At 42.3% G+C, this 24,141-nt stretch overlaps 1 protein-coding gene across 1 annotated transcript; it reads right to left on the minus strand.

The window, feature by feature from the left end:
• Positions 1-12,379: 12,379 nt before the first annotated feature.
• On the minus strand, positions 12,380-23,282 carry LOC147441336 (uncharacterized). The gene is made up of 4 exons (XM_086483422.1): positions 23,160-23,282; positions 14,150-16,295; positions 12,904-14,067; positions 12,380-12,818 (listed from the first exon to the last, which is right to left on the minus strand). The coding sequence occupies exons 1-2, from the start codon at positions 23,280-23,282 to the stop codon at positions 15,750-15,752; spliced, it is 669 nt and encodes a 222-aa protein (XP_086339548.1). The 3' UTR covers positions 12,380-12,818; positions 12,904-14,067; positions 14,150-15,749.
• Between the last annotated feature and the right edge of the window lie 859 nt (positions 23,283-24,141).

A 24,141-nucleotide genomic window follows, 5' to 3' on the forward strand; every position in this document is an offset into this window, starting at 1 on the left:
TATGCCATGATTTTTATGGCAACTTGACTTACTCTTGGGAGCTTTCGACCAAGAATAGGTTTTGAAATTCAAAACTCCCATCCTCGAAGAGAGGATTTGTAAAGGACCATACTGGCAATATTGGTTTTTTTTGCCATACCTGGGTGACCTTGGTTGTCAAAATTTCTTTTTGTTTTTGTTGGTCCCTTGGTTGAGAAGATTGGCTTGCTCCATTCTCCATAACACTTTGTCTATCATGTCTTGACATTTCTTGGGAGCTAGAGATGTCTTTGCAGATATCCTTTGCCTTGACTATGACATTGTCCTTGATTTTGCCTTCCGTGAAATTGCGATTATTTTCAAGCTGAAATCGTTTGATTGAAGAATGTTTACCTGGCATCTTTGGTAGCCAGATTCTTCGATTTCCTTGATGGTAACCTTGTGCTTGAAGAATTGTAGATGGCACTTCCCATGATGTTTTTGATACCGATGAAGTCCTATGTTGGTATGAAGGCCAGCTGGATTTGAAATTTCCTATGTACCTTTGGCGAGCCTTGTTGGTTGGTCTCCTTTGGCGATATAAATATGAGCTTTGTTGCTTTTGGGGACGCTTTTTGAAACCTTTATCCACCACATAAGCCGAGGTCTGTGGTTTTGGTAACCAAAGTTTCTTTTGACCTTCATAGTATCCTTGCTCTGCTAAGTTGTATTGGGAGGATATCCATCCCATGTGTTTACCGTTCATCAACTGGATTGGATCAACGATCCATATTGGGTCCTTGACTTTGATTTCTTCAGCTTTAATGTAGACCTTTGAAAACCTTTGGCGGTGGTGATCTCGCAGTGTAGGGTATTTCGGTTGAAAGACTTTCTTTGGAGACTGCCTTTGATGTGGAAGCATGTTGACGGTTGATGTAGAAGCTTTTTCTTGAACCTGAATGGGTGTGGCTAAAGACTTTGATTTAAGGGGCTGCTTCTGTTGGTAGGACATTTGTGGGCCCATTTTGGCTTTGCCTTTGTTGGCAGCCGATGATCTTGGAGCGGTAGTAGGCTGGCTAGTCGTGATGACCATCATTGAAGATTTCAGAAGCTCTCTGTCACTATTTACTTCTTCTAGTACTTGAAGGTCATTCAATGGTGACTTTTCTTCCTGGAAATCTTTTGAAGCTCGTGTAGCAGGATGTTGAGGTTGACTCTCTTCTTCTGATGCAATGGTCACCGTGGCCTTTGGTTCCCATTGCTCCATGGGTTCTTGTAGAGTCTCTGTTTGAAAATATTCATTCATATCTTGCATTCCTTGTCCTTGGTAGTCAATCTTGGAGTCGGTCATTTCCTGTTCTTTGGTGGATTCTAAGACTTCAACTACATCATCTTTTAGCTTCTGCTGGTCTTTGATTTCTTTAACCACCACTACAGAGTCCAAAGTAGAGGAATTTCCTTGTGGAATTCTAGCTTCATTCGTTGACTTTTCTTTCATGCCTTCCGCTTGTGACATGGCACTAAGATTTGATGTTACCTTTGTCACCTCTTCTTGGGTTGACTTACCATCTTCAGAATCTTGGCTTCTTTTTCTCTCGAACCTTGGACTGTGAGCTTCATCGTCATCACCTTGTGGATGCTTTGACTTGTCCTCACTGAGGTTCTTTAAGCAATTTTGAATTAGCTGATTCAATTGATCTTTTTTGACAGCTTGATTCTCTATGATAATGTCGTTGACACCCTTGACTTCAAGCAACTGTGTCTTGAGCTTATCTTTTGTGCTCTGTGACAAGATCTGCTTCTTTTCCGGAGATCTCGCTGGGGATTCTTGCTTCCGTTCCCTTGTTGTCACTATCTGAACTTTTCTTTTGGCTTGTTGCTTCTTCTTTTCCAGGTAGAGCTTTGTTGGGAAGTCCTTGATTAAATGACTGATGGCACACTTGTTGCAATATGCCTCTATCTCAGCATTTGCATTCTTTGGACGAGGCAACTCTCCATAATACTGCTGATAATGGTTTCCTGTGGTATCTAGATACAGATATGACCTCTTCTTTGCATGCATGAACCTGTAGATTACGACTGACTTAGGTGTATCCATTGGCTTCGTCTCTTCATCCTCCATCGTCTTGTCCTTGAGAAGCTGAAAATAGCTTCCATTATTGCTTGCATACAAGATCAAATCACTATCCATGCTTTCTAGCAGTCGTAATGCTAATTCTTCCATCAACATATGGACTTTGACATGGGGCTTCTGCATAGCCTTAGGGCTATGTTTCCGAGTTGATTTTGGCAGTTTTGCATTGAGGCTGAAGATCAAACCAAATCTTTGTTTTCCGTTTCACTGGACGGTGCTTTTGGACAGGGTCCAAGTATGTGACTTACAGGTTGCCCACAAATGCTAAACTCATCCATATTTTTTACATCAGCTATTTCATAGTGCCTACCGTATTTGTCAACCACAGTGACATCTTGACCTGACCTTCTACATTTGGCATTGTGAATTTCCGGTGGTCTCTCCTCCAGCTCGGCATCTTCCAATGCTTCTTGAAATTCCACTTGGGCTCCTGAAAAGGACACCGCTTCTTGTAAAACTGGACTTCTTAATCCCACTCTTGAAGAGATAGGGTCTCTTTGTTGAGTTTGAACTCCCCCCATGTGAGAGGGTTCCATATTTGATGTTGGCATCTGTTTAATTCCTAATGATATGACTTCTTGTGCTTTGTTAAGTGGCTCTTGAGACCGAGCTAGTTCTTTTTGAAGTTGTGCTATCTTCATAGCTAGTACTTCCGGCGTATTCCCTATTTGTGCAATTTGGTGTGTTTGTGCTTTGTCTTGTGCTGGTGTGGTGCACGAGACTTGTGCCGTGTCTTTCCATGTTGTGCCTTGTGTTGTGCCTTGTTGTGTGTCATGTGGTGTGTCACTCATTTGTGTAGTGACAGTTGTAGGTTTCAATTCTTCCGGGTGCGTAGTTAGAGCTAAACCCATGACAAGATGGTATACATTACCACCTTTAGACATGTAGTCTTCTCCTCTTGAGCCAAACGCTTCTGTTGCAAAATAATGATTGTTTTCTACAGGAACTTCATGACCTGTGACAGCCCTATAGTATCGACCGTCTTCGTCTCCATAGAGGGTACCAATTTTCCGTTTTCCATCTTGTGCTTTGTACAGAAAACTACTTGGAGGATATGTGTAGATATCTATAAGTTGATCTTTGTACAACATTTCTATCTCATTGTCGATGTATTTTGCGTGCCTCATGTAAATTGATCCCAGACAGTCTTCCATGAAATCTGGATGTGGGTGTAGTACATTCTTCACTGTTTCAACTTCCACATATTGAGATGTCTGAGTTTCCTCTGTATCTTTCTTTTTCTTGATGTACAAATTTCGTTTGACATCCTCATAGCATGGCAGTCCTTTCTAGTGGCCAATCAAATAGGTCCAAATTTGCTCTCTTGTAATTTTTGTGGATGTACTTGAAGCTTCATCTCGGCTGGTCTGATTCCTTTGAGACGCCATTGCTTTCGTCTTGACTCCCTTGTTGTACCTGTTCAGTGATAGCTCTAATTGCTTGCCTCAATGCTAATAAAAATTATTAGCACCCTTGTGTCGGTCTTTTTTGCTTGAGGTCCTTCAGCTTTTGTGGATGCCTTAATCTCTGAGTTTTCTGAACTGGGCTTTGCTTGCATTGCTTGAACTATTGGAAGAATTGTGATAAGTTATGCAACTTACCACTATACTGCAACGACTGCTCCCTTCATAGCGATTCTTGAGTCAATCTAACCTGTGTTCACTTTAGCACCCCAATCTGCAAAATTCTATTTAGCTGGCAAACTTTTTCACAATGAATGTAAAAATTCTTGATGTGCCTTTGACGGCCACACTTGTTCCTTGAGCTTGGAGGTGACTCTTAATTTTACACTAGGCCGTAGTTAACTTTTACACCTTCCCGCGGGTGACCAATGGTTTTCCCAAAAGATAATTTCAATCTACTAACTTAGCAGTCTTTGATGGTCAATTAGAAGGCCTAGAGACCAAATCTAGTTGCAAATTTCAGCTTCCCGATGATGAAAATCTCACATGCACTCGTGTCCGCTATAGGTCGAATTGAGCGGTCTGTTCCAGAGCCTGGGTTGACTCTAGCCGATGACCTTGCTTATGGCTCACTAGCCCCTCTCCTAGGCAAAAGTCAAAACTATGTTCAAAACCGTGACCATTTTCTCACAATTCTTTCAAACTGTTGGTTTTAGACACTCCTGACTTCCGGATGCATTTTGAGGCCTTAAACGACTTTTTTTTTCAAAGTTGACATAAATGGTTGCCAAAGTCATACATTTAGTTCAAGTTTTGCTCTAAGATCTGTAGTGTCGCTCTCAGGCTACGTTTTGATATAAAAAAAATTCCAATCCAATACCGTTTGTGAAAGTTATGGCCAAAATAGTGAAATGCAGTTTAGAATGGTCAAAATGAGTCCAAATTCAATTTTAAAAGAAGATTTGGGATCTTTGTGACACTGTGAACACCCCTGTATGGTCAAAATTACAGTTGGACCCTAAAACTGGCCTAGGGATATCCTACGCCCAAATTTTTTTCTGCTCAGAATGTAGCAAGATGTGGTTCAAAGGTTCCCCTTGAGTCTAGCAACACCTTGGTATGCTCATAATTTCATTTGAATGTCAAAATCACTACAAACAAGCAATTTATGAATTTTTCGCTTTCTGGATTCATCTTTTGACTTTTGGACATCAAAAACATGGGAAAACACTCAAGTCAACATTTTCCTATGGTAAGACCTACCCGCTGAACACATTGGTGGTCTCAGAATTCCCAAATTCCTGCCCAAAAACCCCCTAGAGACATTCTACGCCCAAATTTTTTTCTGCTCAGAATGAAGCAATATTTGGTTCAAAGGTTCCCCTTGGGTCTAGCAACACAGTGGTATGGTCAAAATTTCAAAATAAGCTCATAGATATCCTACGAGTAGGATGTCTTTTTGCTCATAATTAAATAAAATTTGGTCCAGAGACTCCCCTTGGTGTGTTGAACCCCTAAGTATCCTCACTTTTTGTTTCTGACACCTCTAGGCTGGTCAAATGCTCAAGAATCTGTTTCAGAAGCTGGATACTCCATCAGCTGACTTTTCAAGTCAAATGAGCTCCAAATTGGACCAAAATTGACTGGCAAGCTTATAAGATGCTATGAAACACTTTGGTATTGTCAAATGTTGGTCTAGGGTCCAAAATCATGCAGGAGACATCCTACGGGTAGAATGTCTATTTGCTCAGAATTGAATAAAATTTGAACCCTAGATTCCCCTTGAGTCAAGCAACCCAATGCTATGCTCAGATTTGAATTTGGATGCCAAAAGGTCAAGATTTGGGCTGCATAAGCTTCTGAAGCACTCAGAGGGTAGGATGTCTTTTTTCAGGAGCAAATGATGTCCAAATAACTTGAAACTTGATGGCTAAGCTTAATAGGACATGATAAACAATTGTATGAGATCAAAATCTCCCCAAAAGTTCATTTAGCACCTGGAGACATCCTACGGGTAGGATGTCTTTTTGCTTAGATTTGGCCAAAATTTGAACCACAGGTTCCCTTGGAGTTTAACAACACACTGGTATGCTCAAAATTTCAATTGGACCTAAAAAACACCTTGAGACATCCTACCAGTAGGATGTCTTTTTGCTCAGATTTAGCCCAAAATTGAATCCAAGGTTCCCCTTGATGTGCTAAACACACAGCTATTCTCACTTTTTGATTCTGACACTTCTAGGCTGGTCAAATGCTCAAGAATCTGTTTCAGAAGCTGGATACTCTATCAGCTGACTTTTCAAGTCAAATGAGCTCCAAATTGGGCCAAAATTGACTGGCAGGCCTATAAGATGCTATGAAACACTTTGGTATTGTCAAATGTTGGTCTAGGGTCCAAAATCATGCAAGAGACATCCTACGCAGAGGATGTCTATTTGCTCAGAATTGACCCAAATTTGAACCTAAGACTCTCCTTGTGTCCAGCAACCCAATGGTATGCTCAGATTTTCATTTGGACCTAAAAATCACCTTGACACATCCTACGGGTAGGATGTCTTTTTGTTGAGAATGACTTGAAACTTTCACCCCAGCTTCTCCTTGTTGTGTTGATCACAGTGGTGTGCTCACATTTTGGTTTGGAGTCTTAAATCCAGCTGGAGACATCCTACGCGTAGGATGTCTTTTTGCTCTGTTTTAGCTCAAACTTGCACTGTAGCTTCCCCTTGATGTGCTAAACTCACAGCTATTTTTACTTTTTGATTCTGACACCTATACGTTGGTCAAATGATCAAGAATCTGTTCCAGAAGCCTGATGTCTGTTCTGATGAATTCCCAAGTCAAATCAACTCCAAATTGGACCAAATTTTCCTAGGAGGCTTATCTAAGGCTATATGACAACATGGTATGGTCACAGTAGAATTTTGGTCTCAAAATCATGCAGGATGTCTTTTTTTCTCAGAATGAACCCAAAGTTGGACCAAAGATTCTCCTAGTCTTCAACAACCCACTTGTATGCTTAGATTTGAGTTTGGATGTCAAAAGACCCCAAAACTAGCTATTCTTGCCTTTTGTCCGTCCAAAAACGCTAAAGTCTTTTCAATCTTCACTTTCACTGACCCAAATGAGATGAAATTTATCACATGCACTCAATACAACATTTAGAACATGCCTATGGAGTCATCCTATGGTTTGATATCAAAATTAGGCCTTGGACACAATTTGGGTAGGATGACTTGCAATTCTCGTCTTTTGGCTTTAATCTGTCGAAATTTGGTCAAATTTCCACTTTCCAGGTGAAAATAGGGTAGAACCTACCTTCTAAACACACTGGTAACCTCAGATTTTCAAAAAAGTGCCCAAATCACCCTGTAGACATCCTACATGTAGGATGTCTACTGCTTATTTTTTCAGACTGAAGTGTCTGTGCTGCTTCCTTATGCTCTCAACAAGTGCAAGTATGCTTCAGACTTGCAAAAACATGCAAAAATCACTCAATTTAAGCCTTTTTTGAAATTTTACGTTTTTTGACTCCGCCTTTTGGCTTTTGGTCAACAAAAATAGGGAAAAACACTCAAGTCAATATGTTACTAGGGTAAAACCTACCCTCTGAACACATTAGTAACCTAAGTTTCCCCAAATTCCCTGCCAAAAGTGCCTTGGAGACATCCTACACGTAGGATGTCTACTGTCTTAAAATGCAAATTTTTTCTGGCAGTAGTACTCCCTATGCTCTATAGAGCTCTCAGCAATAATCACAGAAACCTTTGGACTTCAAATCAGCTTCCAAACGCAATTTACTGTCTTTCCTACTTAGCATTTTCCACTTCTCTGATGAGCCTAACAACAAATAAGACATGTATAAAGTACTCTAGATCAGCAATCAAGATATCCTACTTACCCTACTCATACTCATCATGTGAGATGGTGATTTTGATGTCTTGGTTGCTTCCTGGTCTCACACAGACTCTCAAGTCAACCTACCACCACATCTACCACTCCAACTCCTACTCTCTACACCACAACCTACTACTACCTAATACTACCTAAGATGGAAGATCCAGGCTAGACACAAGCTCCCTAGACTCCTCCTAAGACCTAGAGAGTCCACCACCCTCTGATCCTATCTAAATGTAAAATAGTACTCTGGCAAGCTAGAGGGACCTCTATCCTCTAGGACTAGTCTCGGTCACCTACTTAGGGCCCTCGTCCCCGGCAACGGCGCCAATGTGGGCGGATACACCGCGACAGACGTCAACACAGCGAGAACTCACCTCACATATAATGTCAATTGAGGACGGAGCTCGACCCGCAGGCGCGTGGAAGCAAGCAAAGCGTGTCAACCTCTACTCGACCGAATAATGACTACAAAGATATCAAATCTGCATGCCATCGGTTCTATGAATGTGAGAGTCTCCTATGATGCTACCGCAAGCCAAAATCCCATTAGACGTTCTCGAAACGTTACGAAACTTGAGGGATATCCTATCAACACCAATAGGCCACTCTCCCTAAGGTCCGTGACCCAAAACCCTACCCAAAAACACCCGGTGCAGAATTGCGTAGGATGTCTGACAGGTTTTTGCAGGTCGACGTTTCCAAAAACTAAAATGTCTAATGCGTAGCTCTACTCACTCTAATTGCGTGGATATGCTGAAATGCAAAAACGGACAATGTACGGGTGAATCTGCCAAAACATAGAAGAACGCACGTGATGTAAGCATCAACGCGTAGTTCTCCTCGTGGGCAACACGCTGCTGCTCTCCGTTTGCGATTCCGACCACCGTAGCTCTTGTATCACACACACACACACTCTCACTCTCTCGCAGTCTCCCAATCGACACAGAAGATAAGATTATTAGAAGTCTCCTTACAAAGCTTTAGGTTTTGGTTTATATACTAAACCTTAGAAAACCTAATGTCCGGCCAAAATGACCTGATTTGTCCCTAGGCTTCTATAGAGCTTAATTACAACACCGTGAGCTGGCTTTGCTCATCCAACAAGCATCTGTGGCCAAAATACAACTGTCGACTTAAAATATGAAGTTCCTAAACATTACAAAAGTGGCCGTAATGGCTCAAAATGATAATAATGGGATATTCGATGATGTCCATGAGCTTGTATCTTCACATTAAAGCATTCATCTTCATCACTTCATCAGCATCTTCATATGGAATCTTTAGAGAATATTTTGAGGAATCTTCATGGAATCTTTGTGGAAGTGTTGTTGAAAGGTTGACCTGTCACAAGAACATGTGTAATGCGGGAAACATCAAGTGTTGGGTTCTCAAGAAGTATCTTTCTGATGCAATGGTGACACCGGTTCTTCTTTATGGAGTTGAAGTGTGGGGCGGGAGCATCTCAAAGTCTACTTGGAAAGAGTTTGAGAATGTTCAAAAGCGTTCTCTCACAAACTTTCTCCAAGTGAAGACACAAACACCATATATGCTCCTACTTCTTAAGTCGGGATGTCTTCCAATTGAGGTTATGGGCATGGAAAGGGTTGTGGAGTACATGATAAAGATGCGTCAAAACCCCTCACATCAAGTTCCTACAATTGCATGGGAAGCAAGAAAAAAAGTTCAAAAGACGCATAAAAGAAAGATCTTGAGCACGGGATGGATGCAAGACATAAAAAAGTGGTTTGGGAGATGGGATGCATTACACTTGGTACATGATGCTTCAATTGACTCCCAAGTGAATGAAGCTTTTCCACAACACCAATGTATTACGGCTTGGGAGAAATCCGGTGGGTCACGCTTCATACATTACACCACCCATATTGCCCCAACTACAAAACCATGTTCTTTGTTGAAAGAGGAAACCGTACTCACAGTTACATGCTTGAGCATATCCCGTTGTCGACGATACGCACTATCGTAGCCATTCGGCTTAGCTCCCATTTCCTTCGATGCGAGATAGGGCGTTGGGGCAATGGAGAAGAGTCAAATCGATTGTGCACATTATGCTCACTGCAAGTTCGAGAGTCTGAGTAAAACGCACTACTAGAGTGCTCAGCTTTTGGTCACATCCGAACTTGCTTCTCTCACATTTTCAGCCATAACTTAGACCTACACACTTTCCTCTCCTAGCCAAAGTGTGGGCTCTCCATTGCGACTCTCAGCACCACAATTTTGGAGCATCGAGAGTCACTCATTAGCCATACACATACTACATCACATGCAACTTTGGTCCCATAGGTCATATTTGACCTCCAAGGACAATAGTAAAATCTCTCTCTCTCTCTCTCTCTCTCTCTCTCTCTCTCTCTCTCTCTCTCGTATTGACGTGCAGGGAACACTCTCTTGGAGGCACCTAAGCAAGGAGGTTGTTATGTGTGTCTGGGGGAGGGGCCCGGAATCCCTCCCCCTTTTATAATCGTATAGAAATCCCTATATTTGGCAATTTAAGAAGCGTGTATAAGGGAATCTCTTGTTTCCCTCATTGGAGCGGCATCTATCTCGCGAGATTGGGTTTTTAAAAAGATGTGCCACACTCCTTATTTCACGCTCAAATTTGCAAGGTCCATATAGTGTATTTTTCTTCTTTCCTCTTCCGACCCTTATTTTTCTTTGTGTCTAGTACTTAGAGGTCTCTTGTCTTGTTTACCTACATTAGCTCACTTACGATAATTTTTAGTGTTTCTTATTGAGCTCGAACAACTATGGAAGATTCTCTTTTCTCTAAGAATTAAGCCTCTCTTTGGTTTTGCTATGAATCAAGACGAGTTATATACACAACTTGTCCCAATTGCTATTCATAACATTTATATCATTGTGAGTACTAAACTACAATTCCAAAGGACAATTTGTAGAATGTTTGGGCCACAAAGATTAGCTACCATTAACGCATCATTAACCCCTTTTATCCTACCTATGATTAGATATGAAGTGAGAACCTGCCCTTCAAAACCTGCCAAAGTGTTGGGACTAAATATACACGATACTTTAATTTTGCATTGAAACAAGATAATGACAAATACACATACCAATTATCTTGCACCAGGGTTCCAACCCTTCTGCAATTCCAAATAGTTGTTGCTCACCTAAACTTTTGTCCTTATTATTGCTGTGAAGAAGTGTTGTGCTAATAATTTCCTTTGCTAAGCACATTTGAACTTTCTTGGCTACTACATGTGGATCAACGGTCAAAATCCTTTGTACCATCATATTCGTGCTATCCGTTAGTTTCTTGGATGCACCGCTGCGCACATCATGTATATGTTTGCCACGATGAATCATGAGTCGGGTTGCTGTCTCATCCACTGGCATGACATAGTACACTACATACTCACATGATGCATTACAAAAAGCAATTTCCTTACAAAAATGGCATGTAAGGCTCTTATCTAGTATCTCAGAATATTGCCTTGGGGTAGGTGGCCGTTGAAATGGCTTGTATTGGCAATATGATAATTGACCAAGGAGGTGCATTGTTCATTCATGCACTTGAAAGATCCCAGACAATGAATGAGACTAACCACTCCACGGAAAACTATATTGGATGTTTGAAGCTTTGACCACAAATGAGGATCATACTTGTGCTCCATTGCATCCATATGGTGCACCTTCTCCATGGTAGGAGGGAATTCTAAAACAAGGTCCCCATTGTATGCTCTTGGAATCCATTGTACCTTCCCCATGGTAGGAGGGAATTCTAAAACAGGGTCTCCATTGTATGCTCTTGGAATCTTTGAAACCTGCTCCAATGCTTGTATTTGCATTAGAAGCTTTATTAAGTTCTTCGGCTTGGAGAATTGAGTTTTTTCCAAGTACTCCTTTTGAAGATATTAGAAAGCGAAACTTGGGCAAGATTGCTTGTCTCTTCTCCCAAGTGATTTAATGTCCTTTCAAGAGGCACAAGCATTAAATTTCTAAATCCGGCATATTCCCCATGCATCTCTCTCTCTCTCCTCCCCTCCCCTTGGTATCTGTGTCCCTAGTCTTGTTGTTGCAGTCCTGGCAGTGGCCGTACTTGCTGCCAAGTGGAGAGGAGGTGGGCACTGCTATCTTCAGCACCCCTACCGAGTTTCCTCCATCGTCTTCAACACCCCTTCCCTCTCTTCGTTGTCTCTGCAGTCCTTCTGTTCTCTATCTGCGTACAACTCTGTAGATGACTACTCTATAGAATCAATTTTAGGAAAGTACTAGTGGATGACGGACACAGAAGCGAGATTATCAAGAGGGACTACTTACTATTTTGATTCGAGATTAAGGGTCATTTTCCCATGATGGGGTTCAAAATAGTTCTTGAAGAGGAGATATTCTCATGAGACAAGCCATACACTCTAGCGTGTCCACACATGTGTATGCTAGCATTGTCATGTGGGGGGTGGGGGAGGAGGGGGGGGGCATGGTGAAAGTGATGAGAGGGCTACATACACTATGAAAATCTCCAAATGTTTATCGTGCTATTTTACCGCATTTTATAGAGAGAAGGTGCAAATTCAATTAGAGAAACAAGAGAGAGGAGGGCGGGGTGTTTTTTGTGTTTAAAATATTATCACGACTATTTCCGTTGTTATTATCGTAGTTCTTACTGTTGTTATTACCACACATATTACCGTTGTTATATCCGACATCCAAATTTAGCATCTAAACTTTCAAATTCCGCTTTAACCCCTCCCTCCCCCCCCTCTTCAAGTTTTGGTGTTTTCCTCCTCTCAATAAAAATTAACAAAAATTGTATATAATTTTTAAATTTTAAAAAGAAGAGAAAGAAAGAGAGAGAGAGAGAGAGAGAGAGAGAGAGACAGAGAGAGAGAGAGAGAGAGAGAGAGAGAGAGAGAGGGAGGGGGGAGAAGGAGGCGGGGGATATAAGATTACACTTGGTTACAACTAAAATAATCATTGTCAATTGATTAACATAATTGAGCATATTTTCAAATCTAAAGAGAGGAAGAGGAGGGAGAGAGAGATGAATGGATTACACGACCAAATAACTTCATAACTGCAAAATGTTTATGAATCATCTTCCAAAAGATCTCTACATGAAGCATCGTCCAATTCTAAGCCCATGGCTCCTAAATCAATAAAGAGAGAATTGGAATTATCTTTTGTGGATGCATTGCCTTCATCATCTTCGAGTTCATCATCCTCCATTTCATCATCTTCATCATCATGACAATCATCCTCGCTAAGACTTGCTGCCACCGGACTTGATTCATCAACCTCCCTCTCCTCTGTTTCCACCTCACCAAAGTCGGAGGTGGAAGACGGTCGAAGATAGTCTCCACTTCATTAGTGGAAAAAATGGTTCTTCCCCGAGGTGTTACGGGAATTACGAACCAAAGTTCTGGTTGGTGGATTGTTGTGATATAGATGACCTATAAAATAGAAGCTCAAAGTGAGTAACATTGGTATAACTAACGCTACAAGTAAATAAGAATAAAAACGGTACATGTCACTCACCTGCTCACAATTGCACGGTAAAGCTATATTGTCATACCTCCCTATGTGATACACACTAGAGTCCACCATGTAGAGGCCATTCTCACGTCGTCTAGACACATTTGCAAACCACTTGCACTTGAAGATGAAGCTATGAAAGGTTCTAAAATCAACCTTTAGTATCCTTTCAATAGTTCCGCAGTACTTGGCTTCATCACCATCTGTCTCAAAGTTGTCCATGATGACACAATCCATGGTGGTTCTACGCTCGTCAATGTGGCGTGTACAAAAGTGACGACCCTTTGACCACATAGAGTTAAAGGAAAGGCATTACAAAATAGAAAAATATATTAATTTAACAGATACATATTAAAGATAATTTCAAAAAATAGCGTTACAATATGGTTTAGGTATATGAGTACTTTACCTTTGGTACGCAGCCTTGTGCATACTCCCATTCTTTGTTGGTGATGTGTTCTCCGCGCGCTTTTACCTCGGTCATTCTCTCATGAATCCACTCTGCACTAATGAGATCTAGGAAACATGCAAGGCGTTTAGGCACTAGGGGTGCCCTCCTTCCTCCATGTGCTTGTTTACATGCTTCTCTCTCTTGCAAATGCCTTGTCTTTGCCACTGTCCACAAGTCCACCCACTTGGTCATAATCTTTGCATTGAGAATGCAAAAGTTATCAACCACTCGAGATAGATTCATATCCATGTTAAGTGATTTCCCCTTTACACTTGGCAAGTGTGAAGTCATCCTTGCATCTTCCTCGTCTGACCACATGCGGGGAATTGAAGGATTAACTTGTGCCAAATACTCTGATATGTAAACAAATGCCTCTTGAACGATCCATCCTTTGGCCATACATGCCTCTAGTTGAGACCGTAGCCACACAAAATCTTTGATTCTTTAAAAATCTCTCTAAGAAGAACATCCATCGTGCGTGCACTACTCCACATATAGCTATCTCTTCCACCACGTGAACCAAGAGGTGAATTTGACTAAGAAGGACCGATTGAGGAAATGCATCTTCAATGGCACACACAGTTTCTGTTGCAAGTGTTTGAGCAGCAGGGCAAGCATCTATTTCAATTTCCTTGGAGCTCACCCTCTCCTAGTTTGAAAATAGCATCCCTGACTTTCTTGTCCCGACATATACACATACTCACCGACAGAATGAACTACAATGTAAATCGGGGAAAGGGAAAGTGAGTGATAGTCATACACACAAACTATAGATAGAATAGGGAGTATAAAAATTACTTGAATCATCTTGTGTCAATCATGGGACTTCAACCCATACAATTGAACGCTTCCATCCTTCTTCGCTTTTGTGAAATCTCCCTTTAACGACCTCATGTATCCTGCTGGTGTACAAATAGAGGCAATGGTACCCTTCACCTTGTCTAATTATTCTTTGGCTAGCATCCATGGTGATTTAAGAAGCACAATCTTTCCATTTGGGGCTTGCCGTGGAGTAGCAAAGGCGGGGAGACGTTTTAAAAGCCTCAAATCCTCCCTCGCACCCAAAGAGTCCTTCTTGCCAATATTGTGGTCCCATAGTGTTTGGGCTACATTCTTGAATATGTGCATGGGATCCAAGAGGTGTTGTATTTTTAGGTCCTTCCAATATGGAAGCCTTAAAAATATGGAATACCTTGACATACCTTTTGGTGGAGGACACGGAGCCGGATTATTGTTGTGGTGTTCTTCCCAAATGGTTGCCCAATCTGCCTCGTGAGCTTTAGAGGAGTCTTCCCATTTGTTGGAGCCTTGTGCTTGTTATGCCCTTGGGGTAAGAAACGATGGTTCTTTGGATAGACTACCTTGTGCAAGGAATCGGGCCTCTCCGTCACCAACGATGGCCCACAAGTAGGACATGCATTGTGCCCCGATGTGGACAACCCGGCATACATATCATATGGTTAGAGAGATGAGTGAACTAAAGTAACTAAAGAGAGAGAGGAAAAGAGGGAAAGAGAGAGAGAGAGAGAGAGAGAGAGAGAAAAGGGGGTTACCAAAAATCTCTCCAAGCCCAGGATAGTCGTGCATAGTCCACATAAAGATTCCTCTCACTTGGGCCTCTCTCCTTCCCTTTACAAGTGAGACATTGACAACAGAAATACCTCTCCATAACTCCTCCAACTCCTTGATGAGGGGCTCGAGATAAATGTCGATATTTGACACTTTGTACTTCCCTAGCACAAGCAAGGAAAGAAGTATATTGCCCTTCTTGGTTGTCTTCCATGGTGGAATATTATAGTTGAAGATCACCACATGCCAAGTGCTCCATGAAGTAGACTTAGTGCCGAAGGGGTTGACACCATCACTTGCTAACCCAAGCCTCAAGTGTTGAAGCTCCAACCCAAACTCTGGCCATTGAGTTTTGATGTGCCTCCATGCAGGTGAATCGACAGGGACAGACATCATTCCATCATTTGAGCGAGGGTTGGCGTGCCACGTGAGAAGCTCCACTGTAGACCTGCTTTTAAACATGTGTTGGATACAAGAAATTAATGAAAAATGTCTCAATACCTTACGGGGTAGGCCCCTCCTGTCTTGTATCGTGTCTCCCGCACATGGGACATGAGGTAGCATGTGCATACTCATTGCAGTGTAGCATGAAATTATTGACGCACGCATGGATACGCTCATACTCCATTCCAAGTGCAGTGACATATGATCTAGCTTGTCGACGATCTAGAGACATGTGGTGATCTTCTGGCAATATTTTGTCCATCAAACTAAAACAAACATGCGTATTATTATAATTCCTAGAAGACGACACCATAAAGAGAGAGGAGGATTATATAAAAGCCATATTTCATACTTACAAAAGTAGTGCATCGACACTTGCATTACTTCAACCAAATTTTTCTTGCAAGTTGAGTACTTCCAACGATGCTCGGAGCACCGAGTACCGTGTTCGGACACTCGTCATCAATCTATCATCCGTTTCGGCAGACTGTTCAGTGCAGGGCTGACAATCCTCCTCGTACACGTCGCGCTCATGAGCTAGTAACTCGTCACACATGTCGAACATGTGCTCATCCTCTACCTCAAAGTGTGACGAAGATGCCAACATAGAGCCAACGGGAGGATCACCATGTGGTGTACCCAAATCGCCCAATCGCTCTTGCCTTTGCCGTTCGGCCTTGCGCGTCGGTGCACCACCATCGAACACAGACCAATGGGACACCTCCTCAAGCGACGAGTGAGTTGCGCTATCATCTCTCCGAGCGCTTTTTTGAGAATGCAAAAGCCCTTCGTTCTCCACGTGCTCCAAAGCAATGTGCCTCAAGCGAAGGATTGTCCATTTGCACTTGGCGCAAGGACAAGGTAGTTTTTCCTTGAGCCACCGATTTCGCTCTGTGCCTCCAGGGGAACCACAATCATCCCATTCGATGTCCTGCACATGCAAAATGTTGTTTATTTAGTCGTGTTCTAAAAAATAAATAATTAGAAAAGCACTTAATTCTATTAGAAAAATTACATATAGCTAAAGTCAAAGGGAATAAATGACAATGAGTGTTAAAATTATTTTTTAACTAAAAGAGAATTTAAAGAATACAATTAATAAAATTCAAAGAATTATTTTTGAACTAAAAGAGAATTTAAAGAATACAATTAATAAACATTTAAAAGTACTACAAAATAAAGTATCCATAAAAAATTAAAAATCTTCATCAAAAAATTCAAAAGGCTAAAAAATGCAATAATATATAGCTAAGGATAGATAGGATGGTTTGTATCCCCTCCCCTCCCTGCAAGCTTGGATTCGCATGTATCCGTTTGAAATGATTGGCCACAGTAATATAAGCAATAATATTCGCGGTAATATCCGCAGTAATAGCCATGGTAATAATTGGCGCCTAAAATAGGCAAGAAGACAGAGTATGCTGCGTTTTTACAACATACTCTGCATTCTTGCTCTCTGCCATCACTCCCAAGCTTCCCCCCCCGTCCCCCACTCCACCTCTCCCTTCCCTCTCTCTCCTTCAACAAGCCTCCCCCCCCCTACCTCTCCCTTCCTCCTCTCCCTTTCCCCTCTCTCCTTCTCCAAGCTTCCCAAGTTTCGTCGAAGAGAGTTTCGTTCAAGTTTCAACGAAGGGGTATTCCGCCATCGTCTTTGGAAGCTCAACCTAGTCGAACCTCAACCGCGCTACAAAGAAAGAGGTAAACACAAAAGTACATCCCTCCTCTTTCTCTTTGGTTTTCTACCGCACACACACACATACACACACACACGTATAAATCCAAAAAAACTAGAGAAAATAGAGAATCCATAACATACCTCATTCATTAGGAAATGGTTGCTTTGCACGGCTTATTTGAAATGGTTTCTTTGCTGCGCACGTTTGGAAATGATTTGTTAGGCACGTCTGGAAATGATTGTTTGGGTAGAATGTTAGAGAGAGAGAGAGAGAGAGAGAGAGAGAGATAAATTTAAAGAGAGGGAGATAAATGGAGAGAGAGAAGGAGGGAAATAGATAGAGAGGGAGAGAAAGAGAAAGAGACAGAGAAATACATAAAGAGAGAGAGAGAAAGAGGGATAGAGGTAGATAAATAGAGAGAGATAATTAATGAGGGAGATAAACGGAGAAAGAGAAAGAGAGGAAAGAGAGAGAGAGAGAGAGAGAGAGAGAGAGAGAGGGAAAGAGGAATAGAGAGAGATAGGGAAAGAGAGAAAGAGAGAGATAGGAAAAGAGAGAGAGAGAGAGAGATAGAGAGAGGAAAATTGGGCTCCAAAGGGATACTTGAGCAACTAGCACCAAGATTACCTTCAAGGCGAGGATGCTTTGTTGAACGAAGTGCTTTCTTTACATGGAGACGCAGGCATGACTCTGGGATGAAGCTTCCGCTTCGTAGTTCAACTGTACTACTGAGAAGGGGAGAGCGAGAGGGATAGAGAGAGAGAGACTCGGTGAGAGAAATGGAATTACTTATTACATTACATTAGAATTGTAATGTTACGATCAATTGATCACTTAGATGTTGAATCTAGGTGCAGCCAACACAAAACAATGGCTATAATTTACAACCATAACATATATGTGCGTACATGTATATTTGTAAATGCCTGTATGTAGCACTAAGTAAGGGAGCATAGCACCCGAAGGTTAGACGCTTCCTCTTGGGTATAGTCATTTTTTAATGGTGACGTTGCAGTCATTGATCCACTCATGCATGGATTATTGCAATGTACCTTTGGTTTTACCATGGTTGAGACTGCGATGATATCTAAAGAGGTACAGTTGACCTTTGGCACTACTAGCCTCTACTTAGGTCTACTAGTATGTATATGTATCTATGTGTTTGTGTGCTAATATATATATATCCTCTGGGAGAGAATTGTAATGTTACGATGAATTGATCACTTAAACGTTGATAGCCAACACAAAATGATGGCTACATTTACAACCATAACATATATATGTGTATACATATATATTTGTTTATGCATGTATGTAAGCACTAAGTACGGGAGCATAGCGCCCGAAGGTTAAACACTTCCTCTTGGGTATAGTCTTTTTTTATCGTGGCATTGCGGTCATTGATCCACTCATGCATGGATTATCGCAATACACCTTTGGTTTTACCACAGTTGAAACTGCGATGATATCTAAAGAGGTGCAGTTGACCTTTGTCACTACTAGCCTCTACTTCGGTCTACTAGTATGTATATGTATCTATGTGTTTGTGTGCTAATATACTTGTGTACGTATTTATAGATGAGTGAGTAGGATGGAAAGATTAATCTTATATTGCTCTTTGTAATGTAGATGTCAGACGAAAGACCAACTGGTGAGGAGCAGCCAGTTGGATCTTCTTTTGGTTGGTTCGCATCTCAAGTAGGCTCCTACCCAGGGTGGACATCGCCTCCAGTGGATCCGAGTCTTGAGTCGATGAGAACAAGCAAAGAAATAAAGAATGTTTCTATGTACTTAACCCAAAACCATGAGTGTCATAGGTTTTTTCAAGCATGGTCATCCTATACCTACTCTTCTCAAGTTCCTCCACCGGTCATAGATTCTGACTTACAACGGGCTATCTCTTTACGAGAGTAGTACCTCCGTTTGACGGAGGATTTGTTTGGACGCTACACTCCGCAGTAGCAGCAGCTTACAACCTACGGCATTTCTCCGCAGACTACACCATGGGGGAGTCACGGAGGGACTCCTTACCTACAGAGCCTCTCACCGACGGCACCTCCCTCTACTCTCCCTTCCTATTGTCCTACTCCTATTCCATCGAAGGGTCCTACTCCCCTTGCATCACAGGGTCCTACTCCCATGGCATCACAGGGTCCTATGACACTCCATTCCACTCCTGCTTTGCCAGAACATCGTCGACGGACTTCCTGTGGTGGCAGCGCGTGTTGACGCTCGTCTCAGGGCAACGAGCACCGTGAGAGACGAAGCAACGACGGATCTTGTGGTTTCGCATGTTTTGGTAGTGGCGGAGGAACGGAGTCCCCACTTTTAGAGCGTGCCGCCCTTGACGCAGAGGACGAGGATACTGACGCACACGTGTCATACACACATGGACGCTACTATAGGGTTAAATATGGTGGGGAGGTGGATTTTGGCACAGCACAGGACAGGGCATTTCAACGCCATCTACAAATTCTTATGCATTCAACGTATAAGAACTGTTTTATAAAGTTTAGAGACCAACTACCCGATCATGCACGGTACATTGAGGACGCTCTGTTAGCTAGATTTCCAAACGCCTCCGATCAACGTTTTTCACAACAATGATTGATGAGCTACATAAAGACATTTCTAAAAAACAAGCAGTCCAATGTGCAGCGCGTAGCAGCCAACCAGGTCAGAGATCCAGACGGGAGTTACCGCGGTGACAACATGACAGACGCGGAGTAGGAGTGGACAATTCAAGAGAAGAGCGATCAAGCTACGATGGGCTCATCATACAGATAACAACGCGAGGCTCGCACAAGACAAACTCCCATGCACTATAGCTCACGAGGCAAGGGAGCTTGAAATGATAAATATATAAGATTAATTGAATTATAACGTCACGACGAGATAGAGGAGGATTAGATAGAAAAATATTTTGTCAAAACTTTCGTAAAGTCCCAATGTGGTATAATGTATATACAACTATTTGCTTTTTATTGTAACTTTTTTAAATAGTTGATCTTCTACATTTTTAATTGTCAAAGTAAAGTAAATTTAATTTCAGTTCTTTGGTATTTTTTATACTCTTCAAAAAAACAATTGATGTTTCATTGTTTTATGCAGGTCAAAAACAAAGGTGCTCATTTGTGAGTGGCCCAAATGAGCACCTTTATTTTTGAATTGGCATGTAGTGGCAATAAGCGCACTAATAAAAGCGGAAAAGGTCGCGGTATTAGCAGTGGGTATATTGCCGCGACTATTACCGCGCTTATTGTTGAGAAACCACTATCGCCTTCATAGCCGCAGTTATTGCTGCCCCCGCAAATTTTTCTCTCTTCTTTTTCCTTTGTTTTTTCGCGACAATGTTAGCGGTTATAGACAACTCCTCTTGTAGTAAGCCTTCATGTTGCAGATTTCAACACTTATAAAGGGCTCCCACTTCCGCCATATTATGTTAGTTTAGATTTGGGTTGAGTGACATGGTTCAAATCCCATGCAGTTCTTTTGATGACAGGTCAAAGCCTCTCATACTGTGAGGTGGGAGAAACCTTTGAAGAACGAGAGTATCTTATAAGAATTTCAGGGATTAATCAATAAAATTGAAGGTGAGTCATTAATAATTAATAGGTGAGGTTATTTGTGGTTTATAAAGTTCAAATTATTATATTTATTTCTTATATTCTAGATTTAAAAGGCAATTTTAATGTGAGATTTAGCTACATTATGAATTATGAGAACCATAAAATCAAACTTATAAATAATGAGAACCATAAAATCAACTTTTTTCGGAGCATAGACTCATGGTATGCCAATTTGAAGGGCAAATTTTAACAGCTGATAAAATCACAAGGCCTACCATTTTAGGGTGGAAAATGTAGTTCAAAGTAAAAAAAAAGCACGGGCTAGACTAATAGTGTAACAATTCTAATTTCTACAAATAAGAGGGGTATTTGGGTAATTTACCCTATTTGATACTTATACACAAGCGTTGCCTTCAATGGTCTCTCTCGTTCATACTGACTACTGAGCACTCTCTTTACAAGCTGCATTCCTCATACTTGTCCCTTCTCCAGCAGCTTCCTTTCAATAGCTATTTTTGAAGGCAATTGTAGAGCCGCTTCGAGAGCTCAGAGCCCCTCCTACGATGATTTTGAAATTGTGATGGTTCGCATGGAAGCGTCTAGAGGAAGGAGAGAGACAGAGGACAAAGTCTCTTCCTGGATTACTATGTATCCTAGCATACAGAAACCAGTAGCCTTGCAGGTCTCGTTTCCATCATTGTTTACTTTGAGGGGAGTAAGGGATCTAGGAGCAACATTGTAGAGGGAGGGTGAAGTGCGCCTGAGGAGATGGCAAGTTGGGGCTCAACAAGCTAGCAGTTCAAGATGACTGCGATGGAAAGCAAGTGTTAGATATTGTTTGGGGAGGCTTTAAGCACTCTCTCTCTCTCTCTCTCTCTCTCTCTCTCTCTCTCACACACACACACACACACACAGCCAACCAGCCAGCCATACATGTTGGTTTGAGAAATATAGTCTCGAGACTCAGTAATGCAACGCAAGGCCTGTTCAGAATCGAGATCTTGTTAAGCATGGGAGAAGTGAAGCAATGCGACAGGCTCACAGAAGTTTGGTGCATGGCATCATTTTTTTCTGGTCAAACTCACAACAGGGAGTGGCAACCTTGCTCAAACCGAGCCATAAATACTACAGATCATCCCAAGAAGTATCCAACAACCGAACCATCGTCCCAAGCTTTTACAGGCCCGGGCGCGGTCACTTATCAAAAGCTTTCTATAACACGTGCGTTCAAGAGGTTATTAATAATACCTCAATATACATACTATATTTACACTACGTGCCTATTTAAAAAACCCCACCCCCCTCTGTATGTATGCATTTTGATATATTTTGATCTTTTAATAATCCTCTCATATTAACTCACGTGATAGCATACACATTCTAAAAAGTGACCGCCCGGGTTTACAGAGAGCCCTAACCCAACTACATACACAACCCATAAAAGTCGACAACAAAATAAAAGCCAAGGATGCCACCAACAAGATAACGATAGTCCCTGCCATAGACCACATATTTGTCCAAGGCCCAACAGCAAACATAACCAAGAACCATACAAACAAAATACTTGCAAAAAATGTTATATCATCACCACCAGACACCTTCTTCATGACGCACAACCTCTGTTGCCACATAATAGAACCTACTAAGAGCAAACCGTCCCCTTGGAACCTCAAAATGCAACTCCCCCTTAGGCCCAACATGATCACAGACAAAAACAGAGACCAAACCACCAACGTGCATAAGAAAAACCATAACCCGACTGTTTCGGTGAGCCTCGCACGATCCGGAGCACCAAAGGTTGTGCCAACTACCATGCAACTGCCATCAACGAACCATCCACCCTCATGACATGAACCTAGCTCCCTCTGCCTCCCAAAGAGGAGGTGGGAGGGAGAGCCTCCCCCTTTGCCAAAAAGAAGGGGTCGCTACTCCTGCATAGACCCACAAAGCGGAGGCAGCCAAGCACCCCTATCTCGGAGCAAACGTCTGGCCCCCACAGCCACGTCACCTTGCAGATCCAAAACCGCTAGAGAGTGAGAGAGCTTCCTACCATAGAAGACTTCCATGAGCGCGTCGGCTCCAAGCCCCTCGCAGGCAAAACTTCGTAGACCATGGCGGCCGCAGAGAGAGAGAGAGAGAGAGAGAGAGAGAGAGAGAGAGAGAGAGACCCTAAACAATAACCATGCACACTTAATTTTAAATCATGCATCATTTTAACGAATGCCTTGAATGCGCAGTACCTCTACAGGCCATTTTTAAAAGTTTCAATTTTAAAATTCAACGAACACCAGCCATAAGACACTCATTGAGATTGACACTCAAAACAACAAATGTTTGAAAATACAACTCGGTCCTTCTTTCTAATTTAGTCAGCAAAAAAGAGAAGACATCACTATAACCTTTGCCCTTTGGGCAAGCCAAAAAGTGCCCTAGATATACCTTCTATGGAAAGTTTGGACCAACCTTGCAAAACAAAAAATTGAACAGACTCCTCGCAAACAAAAAATTGAACAAATTGAACAGTGGTGAAGAAATTCACACATCACCCACTTTGACGGCCGTCAATCTGACCCCTCCAACTCGTTGAGGCTTTTGCAACCACTCCTCGCCCACCTGACCAGCAGTTAATGGGAACCGTCCAGCATCGATCTCTTGATGGAACAACTTCGCCATTTGCGCGTAGAAATGAGACAAGCCGATAAACAGCTCTGGGACCTTGTATCTGAGCTCATTGCTGTCGCTTAAGAAGGCTTCACATCTGTCCCACACAAAACTGCTCCATTCTCCGGTCACCTCTGCCCAAGACGTCACCTCGAATTTTCCTGCTTGCACTTTGCTCTTGTACTCAGCTTCGGATAGCAGACGGCCTTCGGGGACGGCGACGTCGTTTCGCAAGAGTCGCGATTACGCATAAAAATCTTCAACAAACATGGACCCGCTCTCGTTCAGTGATTCATTGCATTTCTTGAATAACAAGCTCTTGTTTGCCATGTGCAGGAAGCTGAGCTGTGAGACCAGAAGTCCGTGCTTCTCTGCATGGAATTCTATTTCAAGGAAATCGGCACACACGACATTGATGCGGTCGGTGAGGAGGCAGAGCTCATTTAACTCGCTGAGCACCCGCGCTTGTTCTGGTATATATTCAACTGCTGTAATCACAGCCAAATCGAAATGACTTGCTAAAAACCTGGCTGGCCCTCCTATCCCTGCGCCAACATCGAGTAGCCTCATTGGAAACGACAACCAGCTCTTCGATTGCTCTTCCACAAACGATTTCACTGCGCTCATGCCGGAATAGTGGAGCAAATCCAGACTCTGCAGGTCTTCGATGCGAACACGGCGCTGCCTGGCGACTTCTTTGGCGTGCTGCATTACGAATGACAGACGTGCCTTGGAATAGAGATTCATCGTGAGGGAAAGATCCCCATCGCCCGCCGATTCGCCCATCCCTTGGGACGTAGAGGGGCGAGTGCAGGAAAACCTAGATTCACGCAGAGGCTCTGGTTCACTACCGTTCACCATTTCGGGTGCG

This window comes from Adiantum capillus-veneris, chromosome 15 (assembly GCF_014529385.1).
Source record: "Adiantum capillus-veneris isolate H3 chromosome 15, ASM1452938v2, whole genome shotgun sequence".
Lineage (NCBI taxonomy): Eukaryota > Viridiplantae > Streptophyta > Polypodiopsida > Polypodiales > Pteridaceae > Adiantum > Adiantum capillus-veneris.